This window comes from Anopheles aquasalis, chromosome 2, assembly GCF_943734665.1.
Source record: "Anopheles aquasalis chromosome 2, idAnoAquaMG_Q_19, whole genome shotgun sequence".
Classification (NCBI taxonomy): Eukaryota; Metazoa; Arthropoda; class Insecta; order Diptera; family Culicidae; genus Anopheles; species Anopheles aquasalis.
Genome location: NC_064877.1, coordinates 46,895,001 through 46,915,000, shown reverse-complemented (window position 1 = coordinate 46,915,000; position 20,000 = coordinate 46,895,001). Strand labels below are relative to the sequence as shown.

Here is a 20,000-nt window from a genome sequence, read left to right as displayed (position 1 = left end):
TAGCGATAGGATGCGACAACGGAAAAGGGAAGAGAGCTGGCAAAAGAAGAAGCTCCTCAGAGGCGCGCTACAACCACACATTGAGGTTAGATTTTGCATATTCCTTTACAAGACACAGCAACCGATGGTGGTCATGGCAACCAACCCCCGAGTGGGAAAGGAAGCAACAGCCAAACGGCCTGGGATGTTCACCGGTGTCGCCGGTGCAGCGCAACCGAATTGAGGTCACGAAAGGACGGATGATCGCAGACGGTAAAAGGTAAATGCAAGAATCGTGTTGATCATTCTGCACAACACTCACACAAGGCGTACAGTCATCGATCAACAAGGGAAGGGGGTGGTCGGAGAGCGAGACAGCAACCTAACTTCTTTCCATTTATCAGTGACCGAGCTCGGGCGATCGGCCGGTCCGTCGATCGATTCATCGAACGAAGTCCACCAAAAAGCGCAACAAAACATATTAATGTTGCACCAGATCATGGGGTGCCGGCGGCAATACAACGGTGGTGGATGGGAACGGGAACGGCAACGGGGTGCGATCGTATCGATCGCCACCGCCGTCGATCCAAGTTCCGTGCCCACGCCGAGAGAGAGCGCGCGAACGGGCTGCGTGTCTTGGCAAAATCCTTGGCCAGATTATTGGACCGCACCGAGGTGATCGAGAGCACGCTGCCACGATTGTCCTTAAAACGTCATCCTACGCCCGATACCGAAGCCAAGGGGGAAGGATGATGATTCCTCTACCCTGCGAGAACCCTGAAATGGGTTGATTTTAGGGGCTTGATTGGCGTCCATTTGCAACTCGGCGGACCCATTGCCCAAGGCACCACACTGTCACACTCTGTCTGCGGCGCCGCGTTGTCAATCGCGTCGTACTCGCACACTGAGTGCAACTCTGACTCCAGGTACATTCATTTATGACCAACACAACCACCAACCAAGTATCTGTACCCGCGGGGACGAGGAGGGAGTGGTGTGCGCATCAATTGAATGCTATTTGATTCAATTAACATTCTTTTCAGTTTCCATTTCTCTACAATCGGCATCGGCAACGGCAACGGCACCGACAGGACACCTCAAGAGGTGAGCGACAGCTGAGGTTTGACATTTGGACAAAAACTATGTGGTGACGCTCGTTGGCTCCACGTTCCGCAAGAAACCGCAATCCGTGGCCAAGAAGGAAACGAACGTACGGGCAACCAACAATCAAGCGCCCGGCCAACGAAGCGGCCAACTTGATGACGTCAAACGGTCGGTGTTTGCCAACTGAACGCCAATCTGTCATCGAAGGTACGTCGCTCCCCCCCGGGGTGGGGTGGTTCGTTAGTGTCCTAGTTGTGTCTGGTTCGTGTGTGTCCCGTCAGCCATTGCTTTCGTCTTCCCATTTTATCACCCTCGGTAAATCTAATCGCACCTCACCCTCCCATACCCCATCGCTCCATCTTCAATCCGTTATGACACCTGTTGGAGGGCCCCCGGGGGAACCCAGGCCACACAATCAACCCGGTGGTGGTGGTGCCCATGACATGTGTGGCCACCCCTGTTGTGGTGTGACTCTGTTTTGAACCGTGCGAAAGGAATTCGGCGCAAAGCGCTTCCACACCAGAAGAGAGCACACAGCAGACAGAACCCCGCAATTTGTCGCCCTCGGTCCGCTCTCGGAGATCGTGCGCCGCAGGCGTAAGATGATCGGACGGAGTGACGATCGTACGAACGACGATCTTGCGGGTTGATTGTGAACATCCAAACTTTATGACAAGACATAAACGTGTTCGCTGGTTGGAAGAAGCTGCTCAAAAGCTAGAACAATCTCAGAGGAGAAGAAATAAAAGGCAAAAAAAGGGGGGAGAGTGACCACTAGGACCACTTCCAGCGACGTCCTAGTGTCCTTCTGGGGGGGGGGGGGGGGGGGGGGGTGGTGCGGTGGAAAGTGAACAGAAACGAATCATAATGAGATGGATAAGGTCGAGAATCGGATCGAACCGCTGAGCTGAGCCCGGGTGATCGTTCTCTGCTCTACGCTCCCCCGGTTCTCCCGTTGTGTCGGCTGAAGACTGAAATGGGAAAATTAGCATAATTAATTGCTGGCTCAGTGTATCGGCCAGCACCGGCCAGCAGAAGGAATGGCGCGTAGAACGTGAAATCTCAGTGAGCAAACGACCAATCGGCGAAGGCGAGACCCCGGCCGGGGGGGTTCGATTAGTTAATTTCGGCGACCGCCAGCGACCAGTGGTGGACTTGTTCGCAATCGAGTTCGATTCCGTCTGCGTACCCTAAGGGCCTCTCTAGCCTTTTACGGCTCACTGGCACGGCACAGCGCGACGATTAGAATACAAACAGAACTGGTTCGCGCTTTGTGCCGTTTTTTTGTAGCAAAGCTCGACAGCAGCAGCACCACACAGCTTCAGAGCTAAGCCCCCGGTGGCAATTAATCGATAAGAAAAGCCAGTTTTCTATCGTACGTCCAGGCGACGGGCGACACAATATACACGATCACAATCGCTGCGCTGATCGCGCCCGGTACGCACCAGCCACACTGGCGACAGAGCGACCAACGGTGGGGCAGCATTAAAAGACAGAGCCAGCCAGCCACAGGACGACCATTTTGCTTGACTGATAGCTCGTGGCCGTCGCGGCAACGGTCGAGGGCTCGCCTAATGGTAATCTAATTAATCCATCGAAAGGCAAACAAAATGGACATCGAATACACGTTTGATTTGAATTGCAAATTGTTGCGTCCAGCGTCTCGATCGTCAGTCCGTCCGTCCCACTAGCGCTTGCAGGTCATTTCCACCCTGCACGAACCGATCTCATCCCGTAGCGAAACGGGTCGAGATTAAGACGTACGTCGGTGCCGGAATCAAAATGGAGGTTAAGGTGCGGGGAAAAACTATAGATTTTAACGAACGATCGAGTCGAGAGGGATCGTTGATTAATTGGGAAAATAACCTATACCAACGCTACTAGTGTGCACCAACCGGCCAGCCAGCGCGAAGAAATTAATGAGCCGAAAAAGCGATTTTTTATATCCTGGGACCCAAGACGGACCCCCTTGGACCCTGATCCTCACTCAAACTCACCTTGGGGTTTGGGTTTTTGTGATTTAAATTTCATTTCATGTTGGCTGCGGCGGTGCTGCTGCTGCTGCTAATCATATTTCAAATGATCGAAACCGAGCGACCGCGAACCACCGTTGATCCTCTTCATCTGGCATCTGACCTTTGTTAACCGGTGGGTCTCTCGGTGTGTGTTGTGTTGGAGCAGCGGGTTCCACCAAACCAAACCCAGGGCTTCTAACGGGAAATGCGCACACGTTCCGGAGCGTGTACGGAACGGCATTTCACGAAATCGATTACTAGCCAACCCAAAGCTCAGCCACAACACTCTGGAGCACTCTATTTGCCATTTTGTCTCAGCAGGAGACACCGACGGGGGGATCATGGTGGCCCCACAGGGGGGAGAGAAGGGTGGAAGTTGAAATATATGAAAGAATTTCACACCCTTCGCATGCGCAAACGGGAACGCGAACTGTGCGCGAGCGCTCGAGAGAGCGTTCTCGCCGGAGAAACGAAACGAAAGACTTCAATCATCAAGCGACGAACCCCCGGTGCACCACAGGTGGGCCCCCTCCTACTAGAACCTGGGCTGATGGTCTGTCCGCAGTGCATCGTGTTACCCGCACAGTTACAATTAGAGGTAAGACGAGAGCCCAACACACATTACACTTTACGGCTTTAATGGCTTTAGCTGTGTGGCGTCACCATCAATACCCCCCTGACCACACTCCACACGGACGGGGAGGGAAATTGTAAAAAATGAAGCGGAAATAGACCAGTGACTCCCAGCGAGTGTCCGAAAACGGTCGCACGACGGAACGATGGATGCCTTTTCAAAGCACCGGGCAACCAGCTCTCTTCCGCCCGGTGAGCGGTCCATCATTAAACTCATCATCACCATCTGCGATGCGATGCTCTGCTGCGCTGCTCCGGGCCGTCCGGTGTCCACGGTAAACAGTTAGACCAATTCCCGGCCACCACACCACCGTTAAAGCACTGGACACCTCTCGGATCTGTCCACTCGCCTGTCGCCCGAAATGATTGACTGCGTCGTCGTCGTACAGAGTGTCACAGTGACCATTCCTGACTCTCTGTCTCTCTGCTTCTTGTTACTTTGTGTGTGGTTTTGTGTCGCTCCGTCCTGTCTGTCTGTTCATAAAATTTCAATTTACTTTTCATAACCCCCATTACCCTTGCGAAGGAACTCCATTATTGGACCCCCTCAGCCTTCAACCCAGCGATCTCTCATTACGACGAATCGTAACTCGCAACTGGAAGACGAATGGCGGGGCCCCTCTGTTCCAGCTTCCAGCTCTTGCACGACGATGAGAGAAGAATCGTGCTCCAGAATGCTCGCCCCGAAAAACTTGAACTCCTGTAGACCGGGGACCAGTGTGGTGTGTTAATGGTTCACTCGAGGCGGTGTGATAATAATTTATGGCGGATATAAATCACTTTTTACCGGCTAATTTCGTGGACAACACCTTCCACGGAGGCTCGTTGCGTCATAATATCCGTGAGAAACTCGTCCTCCTTTCGTGATCATCACGAGAGAGCGAAAGAGAGAGAGAGAGGCTTGGTCCACCTGACACCCAGGGACTGCCGGAGCATACCCGATCCGTTCCTGCCGTTCCTGCCATTCCGTTAACCGAACGAACGCTTCGTGTCTTATCGTGGCGCAAGATTGCACTTCCGCATTGCACGTGATGACACAGATCCCCCACCCCGGGGTCATCCCGGCCTGGGGTTGGTAAGAGGTCAAACCACAAAACACTCGCTGACGGGCTCCGGCCCCGGGATGGCCAAGGTACACGCGAGCCGCGATCCTCGGGGAGAAAGTGCAATAAGTGCCCGGTTGGTGCAAGCGCTGCGATTGCTTCTGATTGCTTTCTCCAATGTCCCCGCGGGTAGTGGAGACCCTAAAGGGGCTGCTGCTATCGCGTGCCAACCGGGACCAGACGATGGAAAGAGCTGCAGCAGCAGCAGCAACAACGCGTGTGTCTGCTCCGTTGCTCCAGATTGGCACCAGATGGTCCGAAGATTTAATGCCCGCTGGCCCATTACCCTGGCTGGCTGGCTGGCTGGCTGGCTGGCTGGCTTGCCGCTTGTCGATCCGTTGACGTTCCACAACAACAAAAAACGAGGCCAAACGGTGTCCGAACGAGAGCCGCACGCAAATGCACTCCACAACAACAACAGCGAGTGTCCACTTTTCCTCACGGGCCCGATTACAGGGTGTACCATAAAAAAATGAGAATGCTTTCATTGCTCTGTTTTGAGTATTTTTTCAACACCAATATGGCATTATGGGGTATCGTTGTGTTTGTAAGAGTCTTATCTATCAAATGATGTATAATAAGTACCCATGCAAAAGATGTCTGTCCGGAAAAATGTATTCAAAGGCGACAGTGTCGAGTTTGCTTCGCGCCCAAGAGAAATCTCATAGATATAACAGCGGTCCTCAGATGTAATCTTGGCATTGTTTACAGGATTAAACGTTCTATTCATGAAGGGCCAAGGCCTAGGAAACACGTTAGTGATCGGCAACGATCTGAGCGCACTGAAAAAGTGGTAGGATCCGTCAGAGCAAAAGTTAGCGAAATCCAGTGCAATCCATATGAAAGCTTGCATAAGAGACGAATATCTCAAGATCCTGCCTGCATCGGTTGGCCAAATATGACCTAAAAGCAATCTCTAGAGCTAGGGTGAAGCGTAATTTAATAGTTGAAAGGATAAAACATACTTAGACAGGATAAAACATAGTTTGAAAATGGCACCAGTTTTCATAAAATCCAATACTAAAATGAATATTGATGTTTATATCACTTTTTTGAAGGAACACGTTTTAGCATGGATTAAAGCAAACTTCAAAACACCAGAAAATGTTGAGTTTCAGCAAGATGGAGGCCCCTGCGATACGCCTTAACGGTCTGAAACATGGTTGAAGGAAAACATGAATTTTTGGTCGAATGATTTATGCCCTCCAAGCGGTCCTGAATTAAATCGGTTGGGCTATTCAATATGGGCGTTTGTTCGACCTAAGACCTGTGAACCATAACACCATACACGGTTGGTTCGCTGAAATCGTTTATCATCAAAGCCTGGTCTTCTAAGTTGGACACCTATTTTACCGAAGGTGTTCTCGAATTCGTAGCCGCTTGGTGAAATTAATTGAGAAAACAGGCCGACAAATCCACTCATTTTGTTTGTTTTTGATAAACAAAGAAATATAGAGCGAATGAAATACTTTGAAACAGTAGAAAATATAAAAAAATGGCTTTAAACTTCAATAAAAGATTTTCTCATTTTTTTATGGTACACCCTGTAGATGTAACCGATCATGTTTGCTAATAAACATTATCGTCGACACGCCAGCCCGCCAGCGTCTATCCTCTCTTATCACTTTCACCGAACGGCAGAAGAAAAAAAAAACGCGAAACAAACTCGTGGCCCGTGGCCACATCATAAATTGTCACCCGTAAATTAGCGCGGAATTCGTGATCGGGTCCGCCGGGCCGGATTTTCATTCATTTTCAACTCCAATCCAATCCGCGGCGCCCCTAGGGACCCCTGGCCGGGAATTTATGAAACAAAATGTATGTAAATGAATCGCGATCGTACGACGGTTTCGATCGGCCGGTTGCTCCCAGTATCCGGCGCGGCACAAGGCATGTGCACAGGCGAGCTTCGATTCGCGCCATCATTAACATCTTTCATCCCCAGCCCCAGCCCCAGCCCCTCTCCTTTCTTCGCCTTCTGCCTTCGTTTCGTTGTGGCAGGTGAGATTGAAAATTAGAAAACATCTCACCGGATGAGCCGGAACAGCGTCGAGTCGAGTGCTGCGCATGCATCATGCGGGCCGTACGTAAGCTTTCACTGGAGCGTCAGCGCGAGTGCCGTAAAGCGAAAGGATAGAATGGCGAATCGTCAGGTGGCCGCAAACACGCATGGATTGTCACTGGCCGGTGCTGTTGCTGCTGCTGCTGTTGTTGATGGACGGGAGGCCATACAGTTCACACCGCGAAGGAGGATGCCATGGTACACCTTCTCTCTTCCTCTCTCTCTCTTTATATCTCTCTAACCTGTCGGCCATTGAGGTCACAAACACAGCCAGCCAGCCAGCCAGCAGCGGATGCAAACTCTTCGTGGGCGTCTCTCGCCTTCGATCGCTCGTTACCCGATTTGGTGATGGCGTTTCGTAAAAACGTTTAATTTGAATTCGACATTTCGACGCTTCCCAGCACGCCAGTTCCTCTTCATCCATCGTGGTGGCCACATGCGGTGTGACAGGCAGGCCAGGGGGTTATGGGGTGTGTGGTAATTTCTAATTTCACCTCGCACTTTATAGCCAATCTTGCCTCTCTCTCTCTCTCTCTCGTGTCTCATCCTTCCGCTGGGACCTTTTGGCGTGACATTTCCGTGATAATCGATGGCCGTTGGCCGTTCACCTTCGCACAGGGCCGAGCATGGAGCACCGGACACTTGCATTTGCCAGTCAGTCAGTCAGCTAAGGTAGTAGAAAGGAGGAACCAACGCGTATGATTGCCACTCTTTGCCGAGTTCGTTGACATCTCGCCTTCCATCGTGAGCATTGATGTAACTCCCTTCGACCAGACCAGATTCCCAAAGCATCCGTTGCTCCTCGAAGCCACCAACACAGATTGCGGACCATGTGGCGTGGCTTATAACATAATTGAAATCGGGCCTGCCTCATCGTACAGGGCGTAAGCCACGGGCCACGGGCTGACTAAATCGATCCGCAACAATGGAGATCAAGATCGAACGGACTGATGATTGACGATTGACGAGAGACGAGATGCGATCCCGGACACTCCCCTCGATTGCTGCTGCTTCGTTCTGACAGCAACACTCGATCGGCAGCATTCGACCGGCGGGAAAAACGAAGAATATGCTCTACTATGTAGCAACCGGAGCATCGCAACCGGTGGAGTACCGTTAATGGAAAAGTGATTCCATCATAACACCGAGCCCCCCCCTCGGGGGCACTGATCAAGTGATCAAAGTAAACACAACATTCACACGATACCGGGATACCGGTGCTGACGTTGCGGTGTTCTGTCCCCCGGTTTCGCAAAAGGTGTTCTTGGGTCCCGGTCCCATCATCTTCACAAACTGGTCGTGTGGCCGCAGCTCTGATCGCTTCTCAGCCAGCCAAAATTGGCCACCATTGGCACCGTTTGTTGCGGGCGCTGGATGAGTTTTATTTAATTCCCTGAACGAACACGAACGGATCTCGTCCAGAACACCAGATTGTGTTCTTTGGCTTCACACACCCGGTGTTGGCCCCTGTCCACCACCGGTTTCCCCTCCGGCCCCCCCCCCCCCCCCAATTGATAGCATCTCGATCGTAATCTCGTTCCGATTGGAGCGCGACCAGAGAATGAGATTCGCCTCCGATTGGAGCAAGGAAGAGGAAGAAGAATTGGCCGCGCACACCACGACGCACTCCTCTATTGAGATGTAAACAATATGAAAGGGATAAAACGGTATTCTCCGGGAATCGTTTCAAACGGTGGACCTGTCCGGGGATCCGATCCGGCAACAAACAAAAAAAAACCATCTCGCCTGTCCGTTTTCCCTCAACCTCCCCCGGGCACCGTAGGGTATTGGAAGGATGTCGAACCTTTAAAACGAAAAACGAACGTTAATGCCGAGGGAAAAGGAGGAGGAAAAAGGGAGAAGGGGGCGCTCAAAACCAAAGCTAATCCAATTTCCGCGCTATTGTATCCGTACGCACGGTCGAGATCATGAAAAGATCATAATGCTACGCGATGCTGCCGCTACGGTGATTTGATGGAAGAGGAAGAAAGAGGCAGCCGCAGAGGAGCGAAGCGGATGCGGTTTCGTGGCCCGAACTGGAGTCGAATCCCATAAGCATAAGCACCATTATGCAATAAGAATCGTAACACATCACCTCATTCAGCCCCGCGATCACTCAGTGTTTCGATCTTTAGGCCTATGGCCTATGACAGGCCAATGGTGGTGGTGGCAGTGGCCTCTTCCTCCCCACCTTCAAACCGTACCGAATCGCAACCGAAAGAAGAATCCATAAGACCATCCCGGGAACCAGCGATTGAATTGCTTTCCATCCGCAGCGAATCAAGCGTTGCAACCGAAGAACAGAACGGAACCGAAAGCGCATCCAGCGCGATGCATAATGCCCCCCCCCCCCTCTCTCGGAAAAGGAGATTGATTGTCTCTCCATCCGAATTTTGTGAACGATCGGTATCGTGATCGCGGTGGTGTCCACGGAGGGCAATAATGTTAATTAAAACATCATCAGAAAACGGAAGGAAACATGGGACCGATAATGACGCACCAAAAGGGTTCGATGTCGATGCGTCGAGAACATGAACATCAAAAAGAAGGTTCGCTTTAAGATAAGGGACCCCAAGGGGGGTCGGTAGGGAGTCTGTCTTCCCACGATTGTTGTCGCTGGCGCACACACAAGAACAAGGCGCCCTCCCTGTCGATTGTGTTTCGATGCCGTTTGTTCGTTCAGCACCTTCTTTCCCTTCCTCTTTTGCTCGCTCAATGCGTCGTGGCCGTTGCCGAAGACGAAATCAAAACGCCACCGCGCTTTTCCGGTCCAGGGGCTTGCGCTAGCAAGCGATTCCTGGTGCCACTGTGCGACGACAGGAAATGCCACAAACGAACACCGAAGCGCGGCCGGAGTAAGTTCCTCTAAAGCTCCTCCACCACGCCTTGGACACACAGGGCAGCAAAGGGACAACTCGCCGCCGGTCGCGTGTTTTCAGCTTTTCCTTTCCCGGGATAATCGGGCCCCTTATGTGTGTCTCCGTTTGTGTCCGTCTGTGCATCGGCTGCGCGAGCACAAATGTGAGAATAATAACGAGACGCGGTGCGGCGATCGCCAAACGATCAAGCGGCTCCCCAGGTAAAGGGAAGCGAACAAAAGGCGTATGAAATCAAATCACAAACGCAACAGCGAACGGATCGAAAAGGAGAGCAAGATGAAACATTAAAGTTAAGCATATAAAGGGTAGGGAAGGGGTCCCCGGACGTCCACGACAACAACAACGACGACGACGACGATGACAACGACCAATGGTGAGATAGAACGAGAATAAATTCTAATTAATGAACCGAAAACGTTAAACAACAACAGCGAAAAACAAACCAGGTGGACTCTCGGCAGGCACACGCAGCAGCAAGATAAATCAAATGCGACATGCAGCCGCTCGCTTTTTTGCTGTCGTCGTCGTCGAGCACTAATGTCGCGCGCACATGATCATCCAAAAGATGATCACCGCGGTAGCGACCACCGGCAGCATAAGAACAATCTTGTGGACCACCGGATCCGGCCAGTTTTGGCCACTGCGAGCAGTCACTAACAGCCGTTTGCCTTTTTCGGAACGAGCAAGAGTCGAGCCGTTGGCCCCTCGACTGGTGGCAGGCGCCGGCACAAAGCAGCGTTTGGGGCCGCACGGGTTTGGGGAGGGTAATCATCATTTAGCCCCACCATCTTGCTCTCTCTCAGCCTCCCTGGTTCGCCCTGGCAGTAACACATTATTTAATTTTATTAACATTCACCCTCACCATTCCATTCGCTACCAACCGTAGCCGCTTGAGAGGCTCTTCGCGTGCGCTAACGCTCGCTCTCAAACGGAAAACGGAAAGAATCCGACGCAATGGCAGCAGCAGCAGCAGCTGTGTGGATTATTACGATTATCCATCACTTTGCCGTAGCTGTGGCCATCATCTTCACCTCAGAACCTCTCTTCTTGAGCCGAGCGCGATCGGCAGATATCGACTGGTGCGCCATCGGCGCGAAACCATATGCTCTCCAACACCGGGTGAACACCAAAAAACCAACATACTTTTGCGCAATTAAGCGTTTATTCACATATCTTCAATCACAGCGCCGAGCAGCGCAGGTCGAGTAGCACTCGATCACTCCGTGTTGGTCCGTGTTGCTAGAACCGACGCCCCGGTAATAGACGATTAGCAAAATGGCTGGTTGGTGCCCCGTGTTCTAGCGCGCTCGCGCTATTTCGCTAATGATTCGTCCGTCTTTGAAGAGTGTTGTAAATCTTCTTCACACCGCAACACACAGGCGGACGGACGGATGGACAGAATGATCGCGATTGTCCTGAACATCTCGAGAAAGCGCGCGCTCTCTCTCTCCCTCTCGTTTCTTTTGCTCCTCCTGCGAGTCGCGTTTCGAAGGCAGGGGCAACATAACGATAAAGACTTATCAGTTCATTAAAACGCGCTCCAATCGATAGGCCGACCTGGCAGAAGATTAGCAGAGAACTCCACACCACGCATCCCCCGATTGATGGACATTCTAACGCCTAAACGTCGATTCTTCATTCCCGAGAGAGCGACGGTCATGACGGGCAACGCGCACACACGGGCCACCATTCTTGGGCTGCCACTCTTGCCAAAGAGGCCGCCGCTTCTCGAAAGGAAGACGCGAGTCGAGTGTGAAGATGTTACACAAAGCTTACGCGACCGGCCAAGCGAGCGAACGAACGAACGAACGGACGGACAGAGATAAGCAAAAAGGATTGAAAGGACTTGCTGCTGGTGCTGCTGGTGCTGACTGTGGCCCCCCGGGGGTGGGCGTACCATGCGAAAGCTAATAAATAGGTAAATAAACTCTTAATTACCACTCGATCGAGTCCGGGTGCAAAAGAGCACCAACAGCTCTCCCGCATTCCGGGCCCGGTTCGATCGATTGATAGACGCGACGCGTTTCGCGCGATTGTCCGCGATCGAAATGGACGATTGTGCGGCCGTCAAATCGTTCCATCCGAGCGGGGGGGCCCAGCGTACGGTCAACGTAACGGAATGTTCCGGCTTTAGCATCCACCGGTTTGCCGGGGGGCCGAGGGCGAGGTGCGAAACCATTTTTCCGGGATTATTCTAAACCCCTCGCGGAGAATGCGCTACGCAGCATAATTAGTGAAAATGAGCTGGAATGTCTGTGTGATGGTTTCGCAGGCTTCCCTAATAGATATGCAGATGACTATGGAGATCGCTTGAAGCGGGTGTTCTTGGGCCTCTAATTATGCCATTTAAGAATGGCCATCAGGCCAAAACAAATTAATGCCATCTGCCAGCGCTCGGTAGGGTGCGATTCTAACGATCGGCCACCCGAAACGATTAGAAGCAAATATTTGTCCGGTTTTTCCTGTCCTCGCCGACATTCCGGTTATTCCTGGTGGGAGGGGGTGGTGGTCTTAGAAAAAATCAATTTCAACCCCGAGAGCCAGACAGACCGCTTGACCGCTTCTAATCGCTAACAAATCGTCTGCTGGAGGTGCGTAACGAAGAGAATCCCATTTTCAGTTTCCATTTCCTAATGTTACGCCCAGGGTGCGGTCCAGGAGAGAGGAAACAGAGTCAGTCGCCTTGTTCGTGACCGAACACGCCCTTCATTCGGTGACGGTGCGATGGCGACGGTGCCCTTAGAACGACGAACACCCATGTCATTGCGCCGGTACAACGCGAGCCCTTCCTCCCTGTCCTGTCCCGAAAGGGATATTGACCTGGCGCGATGGCGCGTGCTGGAAAAGCGATGAGTCACCGGTTGTGATTTTTCATCGCCGATCCAGACGATGTGTTAATGTTTCAATTTTGATCCAAGCGCGGAGCAGACAAGGGTTGAGAAGGAAACCCTTGCAGTCAATCAATCGAACGAGGCGGATTAGAATGAAAGCGTGTTTAAAGCGAGTTCGCTCTGAACCACTAACACTCTGAGGCGATTCTACGAATCACGCACGGACGTCCATCCGATTCCGTGTTTGACCCCCGCGCGTGGCCACCACACGGACCGAGTAAGTGCAGTGAACTGGTCACTTGCGAAGCCAGCGCCAGCAGCGAGCGAGCAGCGTCACCGAATTCGTCACGAACCACTGACCACCGTGAAGAAAAGGGAAAAGGGTCTTGTGGGTCTGTGGACCCCCCACCCCTTTTCCCCATTTCCACGAGAGGGGCCGACAAAGCCCGTGTTGTGTTTCTCACACACGTAAGCACACAAAACCCGAGAAAACCACATTTTCGGGGGGTAGGGAGGGAGCAAATACAACGCACAAGTGGTAAAGGGTCCCCGCTCGGGCTTTTGTTATGGGGGTCCCGTCCGTTAGTTGTTACTTGACTTTGCTTTTAGCAGCAAGACATCGTCTGCGACTGCCGTTCAGAAGCCCTCCTCCTCCTTGGCAGCGGCATCGAGATCAGATTTCACCACCACCACCACCACCACCAGGACGCGGACGTGTTCTGGAGGCGAACAGAGGGCCCCAAAGACCGTCAGCCGGCACCCCGGGAGGAGCAGACCGAGAAGCCGGAATGCTGCTTTATTTGTGTTTTGCTTGTTGTAATGTTAACATAAAATTTTATGAGTTGATTGTGTTTGCCTTCCTTCTCAGCGGTCAGCGTGCATCTGCAGCACACAAGCAGCAGCAGCAGCTGGCGATCGCTGTTGCACTGATGCTTCTAAGCGCGCTAAGCGTCGATTTCAATCGATCGAACACACACATACAGCGGTCAGGATTCGCTTGTTTCAATTAACATTCTTACACCAGCCACCAGCCACCAGTAACCACCGGAACGATCACCGGAACGCGGTGATCATAAGGATCCGCCATCGCGCACGGTGCGTACGGCCCGTGAAGTGAATCGCACTCGGGCGCGAAATGAGCGCAAAATTCAGGATCAGCTGATTGGAAAATAATTGGCTGGGAATGCATCCCCAGCGATCCTCGACGATAATGGGAACGATCACCACATACGCACCGCGGAGAGCCGGGAGCGAGCGGAAAGCATTCTCGGAAGTCACTACGGAGTGCGACCATGGACCATGTCTTAACAAAGCAACCGGTCGCCATCGCCATGCTCCCTAGAGACCACAGCCGATCGTAGTGGGCTTCGGAGGATCGACGGAAAACAAAACAAAATGGATAGCTCCCCAACGGTTCCCGTTCCGTTCCGTTTTTTTTTCGAGCATCTTATGTGGCTTGCACCCCTGGGGGGGAGGGGGCTGGTTGTGTGGCGGTCGGAAATAATAAACAAAACGCTTCCTGGAGCCCCTGGAAACGGGGGGGTACGCAGCGCCCAAAATGCACTTCAGCTCGAGAGACTCGAGAGGCTGCGAACCCGGGAGGAAAAGAGCCGCCCTGTGGTTGATCCTTCGATTGCACCCTCGAGCATCGTACCGCGCACAGCTTTGTGGTGTGGGAAAGGAATGCTGCTGCTACGTACGTGCGTTGTCTCTTCGTTGCATTACATTCACCAAGTGGCGATGGCTGGCTGTACCAAAAGGGAGATTAGTAGCAACGCGCCCCTATTAAGGGTTCCGCGCTATCGAGCTGTGCGAATCAATTGCGCGGTTTTGGACTTGGACGCGGTTTGGAAACGAAAACCGAAGGAACGCAAACGCGATCGATGATAAAGTTCGCTCGCGCCCGGACGCGAAATCCCGGTTCCATTATTCTAATTTTTGTTTGTTTGATTTGCGCACTCTTTGCGCGGTTGCTAAGACAATGGGCAATGGTTCCTTGCATTATTACGTTCCGCACTTGGCCGCGATATGAACCAAGCGCGAGACGAGAGGATCACATTGCATTGTCGTCGTCGTCGCTGTTCATTTTGCAGGTTCCCTTCGCATCCATACAACAAATGGTAAGATAAAGGAATAAGAATTCTTTAAGAAAATGCTCAAACACAAAGACGCCTTCCTCCTGGATACGGTGCGATGGAGACACCTGATCCGAAAACTGCCATCCTACTGCTGCTGCTGCTGCTGCTGCTGCTTACGACGTACGCGCATGAATTTAAAAAAATAAAAGATATGTAGATGATATTCAAATACTCCTCGCCCCTGGCCCCGAGCCAGCCATCCAGAACGGTTTTCCAACAAAAAAAAGCGACAAAAGCGCGTGTATATCGATTTCAGATCACGTCCTCCGCGCGCTAGTATATCGCCGGCCGTTCTCTGTTGTTGTCTCGCTCTCCGACGTCGCGCCAGACACACGAGATGCTACCATCCCCCAGAAGACGGTCCGAGTAGGTTGGACCGGAGACGAATTTATTATTACTATTTCGGTTACGATTCGACGGCAGCATGAGCTTGAGCTTGAGCGGCTCACCGGAATGGGACGCTGCTTTCATTTATATAGTTCCTTTGCGGCTGATTGATGGGAACCGTGATTCGAAGCTGTGACACACATCTCGGCCACGGTTTCCCCTACTTCGGGAAACAGAAAACACGAAAAAACATTCTTCGAGGCAATAAAGCCAAAGCAGAAGCGATGTCGCCCCGCGGGACAAGAGCAGTAGACTCCATGCTCCACTCCAGCAGCTGGCCGGACAACGATTTGGGTGGCCAGCACCATTAGCAGTATGCGACCAGCTCAGCCGGTCAGCCGGTAGCCGGGATTGGAGCGAACCCGGTTCCTCTCCCCAAAAAAGGGAATAGACTTCGATCGATAGAAGAGAAACCACCTTCGATTTGAATATGTTCGATGTTCGATACGGCGCACCGACGCTGGAAGCCGGCGTGTCGCGAAGGAGATAAGCTTTTCGAGAAGGTTTCGAGGGCCGCGCGCGCTCTCGCGAGGCTTTTTCTTTTGGAGAAGCGATTTTATGACGCGTTTTAGATACGCTGCATCATAAACCCGGTCCCTAAGAATGCAGAAAAGCAGGGCTACGTGGAGGAGGGTGGATGGATAGATTAGGATTAGAAATCTAACACCGCCCGGAACGGACATTTGTACGATGTTATGCCGCCGCCTTTGCCCGGAGTTCGAAAATCAAATCGATCCCCCATTGCCCGGGGACCAATTTTCCTCCACTAACAAAGTCGCTTCGCTAATGCGCTTTGACAAACGTAACCCGAGGAAAGGGCTTATACAAATGAGAAACAATCAATTAATTACCTCGCACGAAAAGTGGCCAGCTTAATCCGAATTAGTATAACTGCAGCTCGATGTAATCCAATTACCCGTGGCGAGGGTGCAGGCGATTCTGATGCGGTAAGCAACAGGCGGAGACAAACTCTCCGTTCGGAATGTGCCGCACAACAAGCGGACCAGCGTGTGGTGCGGTGCGTGGTACGCCAAGATTTTCCTCTTTTCCTGCTGCTACTGCTGCTGCTGGTGGTTTGTGGTTGTGTCCGATCAGGTGGACATGAATTTGCACTTAATCCAATTTGTCACATGTACGTACTTTCGGATTCGAACCACAATCTGGCTGGGTCGGCAGATCAATGCACTTCAAATCGAAACACACACAGCCTGCTTCTCTGAGCATACTTGCGCGTGTGCACACCAGGGACACAGACGGACACAGCAGACGGACTCACAATGATCGTTGCCCGAGGCAACCAGAACAGATTTGCCGGGTGTCTGCGGAACACACTTGATTAAAATTCTTTCTCACTTCACCGGGCGAGACCACCGTGGCCATCGGTCTAAGGGCTTATGCTTTCCCTTCCGTCTCCGACACCGTACACTGACCGCACACGCCGATCAGACACGTGATCCACTGGGCCGCCCCTGTCGTCAGCTGCAATACGCGTGCTTTCGATGTTCCGTGCCACGGGGCACATCACGCACGCATCATCAGGGACGGCGACGTCGACGAAGACCTGTTCTCGCGCGCATTCAAGTCACCCAGCTTAAAGATCACAAGCCCGGGCCCCCGGGGGAGAAAATGGTGTCACTTTCTTCTCTCTTTCTCTCGCCTCAAGCACTGACACACTTCTTGCGGCACTCTGTGGCGACACTTTACCCCCCCCGTGATACCCGATAACTGCTGAGACGAAGATCGATCGAAGGAAGATCGAGGTCCACCACCAGGTGTACTATTGCGTTTGATCACTCTTGCTTAAAGGTAGATTGTGGCACTCACTGTTTGCTCCTTCCGAGACGGAAAGACAGATGTTTCTCGCCCCTCTACGTAGAGTAGAGAACGATTCCAAGAACTCCCTGGAGCAACCCCTGGAAGGTTCAAAACACACCGAAACACACCTGTCGACGGACAGGAGGAGATCGACCCCGCGGCGCCTTCACGACGGTTAGGAAGACGCACGGTTTCGTACTCGCGATCGCGATAGCCCTGGCCGGTCCACACGCTCACGCTCGACCAGACTCGAGAAAATCCGAGATGAAACTGTGGCCGCACGCAACATGAATCGGTCCGGTCGGTCGGTGCATAGAACGAACGGAGCCACAAATACAGAGAGCAAGCAGAGCGCGCCGGAGTGAGAGAAACCCGGAATAGACCCGCGGGGACCGACGTGAACCCGCGACGCTGCTGGGAGCATGGGTAGCCGGCAAAACGAATGGCCAACCGTGGAGACCAAGCGACGACACCAACACCAACATGGGAGGGTTCGGTTCGGGTGGCTTTTATGCTGCCTCAGGTGTACTCCGGGGCTCCGGTTCTTGAGTGGGTTGTTCCCTCTCTCTCTCTCTCTCTCTCGCTCTCGCTGGGGTGTCTGCGGAACCGGTTTCATGTTTGCTGCACACACTTTCTTCCTTGGCCCCGCACACTCCGCTTCCGTAGCTGCGGTTTACGATACCTGCGCTCTCACGCAACCAATCTCTCGCTCTCGCTCCTCGGAGTGAGGCACCTAACGGAGTCCTCGGCGTAAGTTTGTTTACAAGTTTATTTTGTAATCCATTTCAATAATCTGTTCGAACAGTAATTCTCATCTTTCTGTTGGTATCTTCTATCATACAAGGATGTAAGGCGCACAGGTTTGGTCCCTTAAATTCACATTTCTACCTATAATTCACTCCGAAGCCTTATGCTTATTGTAGTATGTTTTCCTTAGTATGGTTCAGTAATACTCTTTTTCATTCCTGTAATACGGTGTACAAAGTTGGAAGTTGGATATGTGGCTGGTCCTGGTTTCTTGGAATGTTGTGTCTATTGGAAACTGATCTTTTTATTTAGGTTGTTCCCTGTCGTTTCTACAATTGACTAGACACTGCACTCCAACAATGGAACTACGTTCCCTAACAAGCGGTAGTAAAACTATGCGCCGCTTATCGTGTTAACATATCTAATATTAAGCTTACATCTTAAATGCTTCTGAACCAGAAAAAAACTAAATCTAAACAACTTCTTTACTCCATGCTTTTTGTCACGCATATCGCATGGATTAACAAACTGAGCAAACTTCATTGGAAAACGAATGAATTTTATTAAAAATATTAAATTAAAAAGATAAATCAACTGGAAAAGATCGATGTAGCAACAACAACAACAAAAATAGAATAAAGAACATTGGTCTTACTTTCCTGACCAACTATTTGAACGTTAGCCTACCTATCGTCTATCTAATTATGCGGAAACCAGTTCAGTTCCAGCTTGGTACTTACCGTTTGCACGCTTGCCACTACAGTCTGTGAATGAAGTCTATGGCTGAAGAACCTTGAAGATCGGGAGCAACATCAGCAGTTGGATGATTTGGCAATCAAACACAGTTTCGGGGGGATGACTTCGTAGAATTTCTTAAACAACGGATGCTCGTAGATAAGCACCTGTACCAGTATTTCGTGCGGAGGAAACGGATATCGCAGCAGAACAAACTGTGACAATCCGTCCACGGTTTGACGAGTCTCGCAGCGAACGCGGTAACGTCCTGCCATCCTACGGGTTTGAGAGAAAAGACAGAATCATTTCAAACTTTAAAGTACTACAACCAAGTCCCGTCACATACCTGGTCAACAAGGTTCGTTCCGCTTCGGTAAACTCGGATGAAAATATCAGATCGTAATACGGTTTCCGCTGGATAAACGATGCCATCAGCTGCTCATAGAACGGGATGTCCATTTCGCATTCGGCGTGCAGTCTTTGTAGTCCTCGGGGGGTTTTAGGCCATTTGTACGAGCTTCCCAGTCCCCGACGATAGTTATGGCGTCCCACTACGATCGGTTTGACTATTCCCTGTTGATGACTACCCAGCCCAGCTTCTCCCGTCCATCCCAGCTTCTTCAGTATACGATACCCGATATTATTCGAGCCGATCATCTCGTTGGCTTCCTCCAAGTCGGGCCGCAACAATCGCTCGACGTTGTACTCGCTAACATCCAAATGTCGCCGGAACTGTGGGGGATCATGTCAAGATCATTAAAGGAAGCTCGACGCAGGACATGACCAACAAGAACTACTACTTACGTTCACCTGATAACAGTACCATTTTAGAATTTCCATCAAATTCGTCACACAATCCGCGTACGCCTGTTCGTACGGCCCGGCCGCTTTAGTGATGAAGAAGTGATCCGCATAGGCCTTCACTTCGAACGTTTTGTGCAGGAGGGGACACATGGCGATCGAGATGGTTCCACCGAGTCGCTCCAGCCACTGTACCGTATCCTTGAGCGAGCTATTAACTACGACGATGTTCTGGAAGATATCGGCCAATCGGAGGGCCGGGATAATAGGTCGCAGGTTGGCTGTCTGGCGAGAAATGAGTGCGGCGTAATGCTGATCGTACGGAACCTGCCGGAGCTCCAGTAACGCCGCCTTCCCGGCCGGAACGAGATGGCGGACCGACTTGGTGTTCCGCAGATTCTGATACACTCGTGCGATCGGTTCACCCAGCTGCTCCAGTCGTTCCATCATCGCCGGAGGGTAAACGCATCCGTAGGCCTGAGAGTTGGCGAAGGCCTGCGCCAACGGGACGAGCTCGTCCTCTGCGATGTACTCTTTATGTAGCTCCATGAACCACCTCTTCAGGTTCCACAGTGCCAGCGTGTCCGCCGGGGATCGGTGGCTCTCGATGTCCCAGTCGGATGCGACGATTCGTTCCTCATTTTCCTCATTCGTGGCCCAAACAGCGTCGATCGATCCGGACTCCATCGGATTCAGTTTTGAGCCCCCCACGCCCCCCGTTCCGGCACTCTTGCGGGGCACACGCCGTTTCGTTCGGGCTTTTCTTTTGTT

At 51.9% G+C, this 20,000-nt stretch overlaps 2 protein-coding genes across 4 annotated transcripts in view; both read right to left on the bottom strand.

Annotated features, from left to right (window-relative positions):
• The window catches only part of LOC126569756 (cadherin-99C), a 145,256-nt gene extending 128,092 nt beyond the window's left edge, over positions 1–17,164 (bottom strand). For 2 of the 3 annotated variants that reach the window (XM_050227073.1, XM_050227075.1), the window contains exon 1: positions 16,956–17,164. The gene's annotated coding sequence lies outside the window, so the exon portion shown is untranslated. The remainder of the gene's footprint in view (positions 1–16,955) is intronic. The other variant, XM_050227074.1, reaches the window with a different exon arrangement.
• Positions 17,165–18,505: 1,341 nt separating this feature from the next.
• LOC126575178 (uncharacterized) overlaps positions 18,506–20,000 on the bottom strand; it is a 1,534-nt gene continuing 39 nt past the window's right edge. Inside the window, exons 1-3 of the mRNA XM_050235746.1 lie at positions 19,233–20,000; positions 18,775–19,160; positions 18,506–18,704 (exon numbers count right to left, since the gene is read on the bottom strand). The exon at positions 19,233–20,000 is cut by the window's right edge and continues 39 nt beyond it. Of these exons, the coding sequence (XP_050091703.1) occupies positions 18,506–18,704; positions 18,775–19,160; positions 19,233–20,000 (1,353 nt within the window). The remainder of the gene's footprint in view (positions 18,705–18,774; positions 19,161–19,232) is intronic.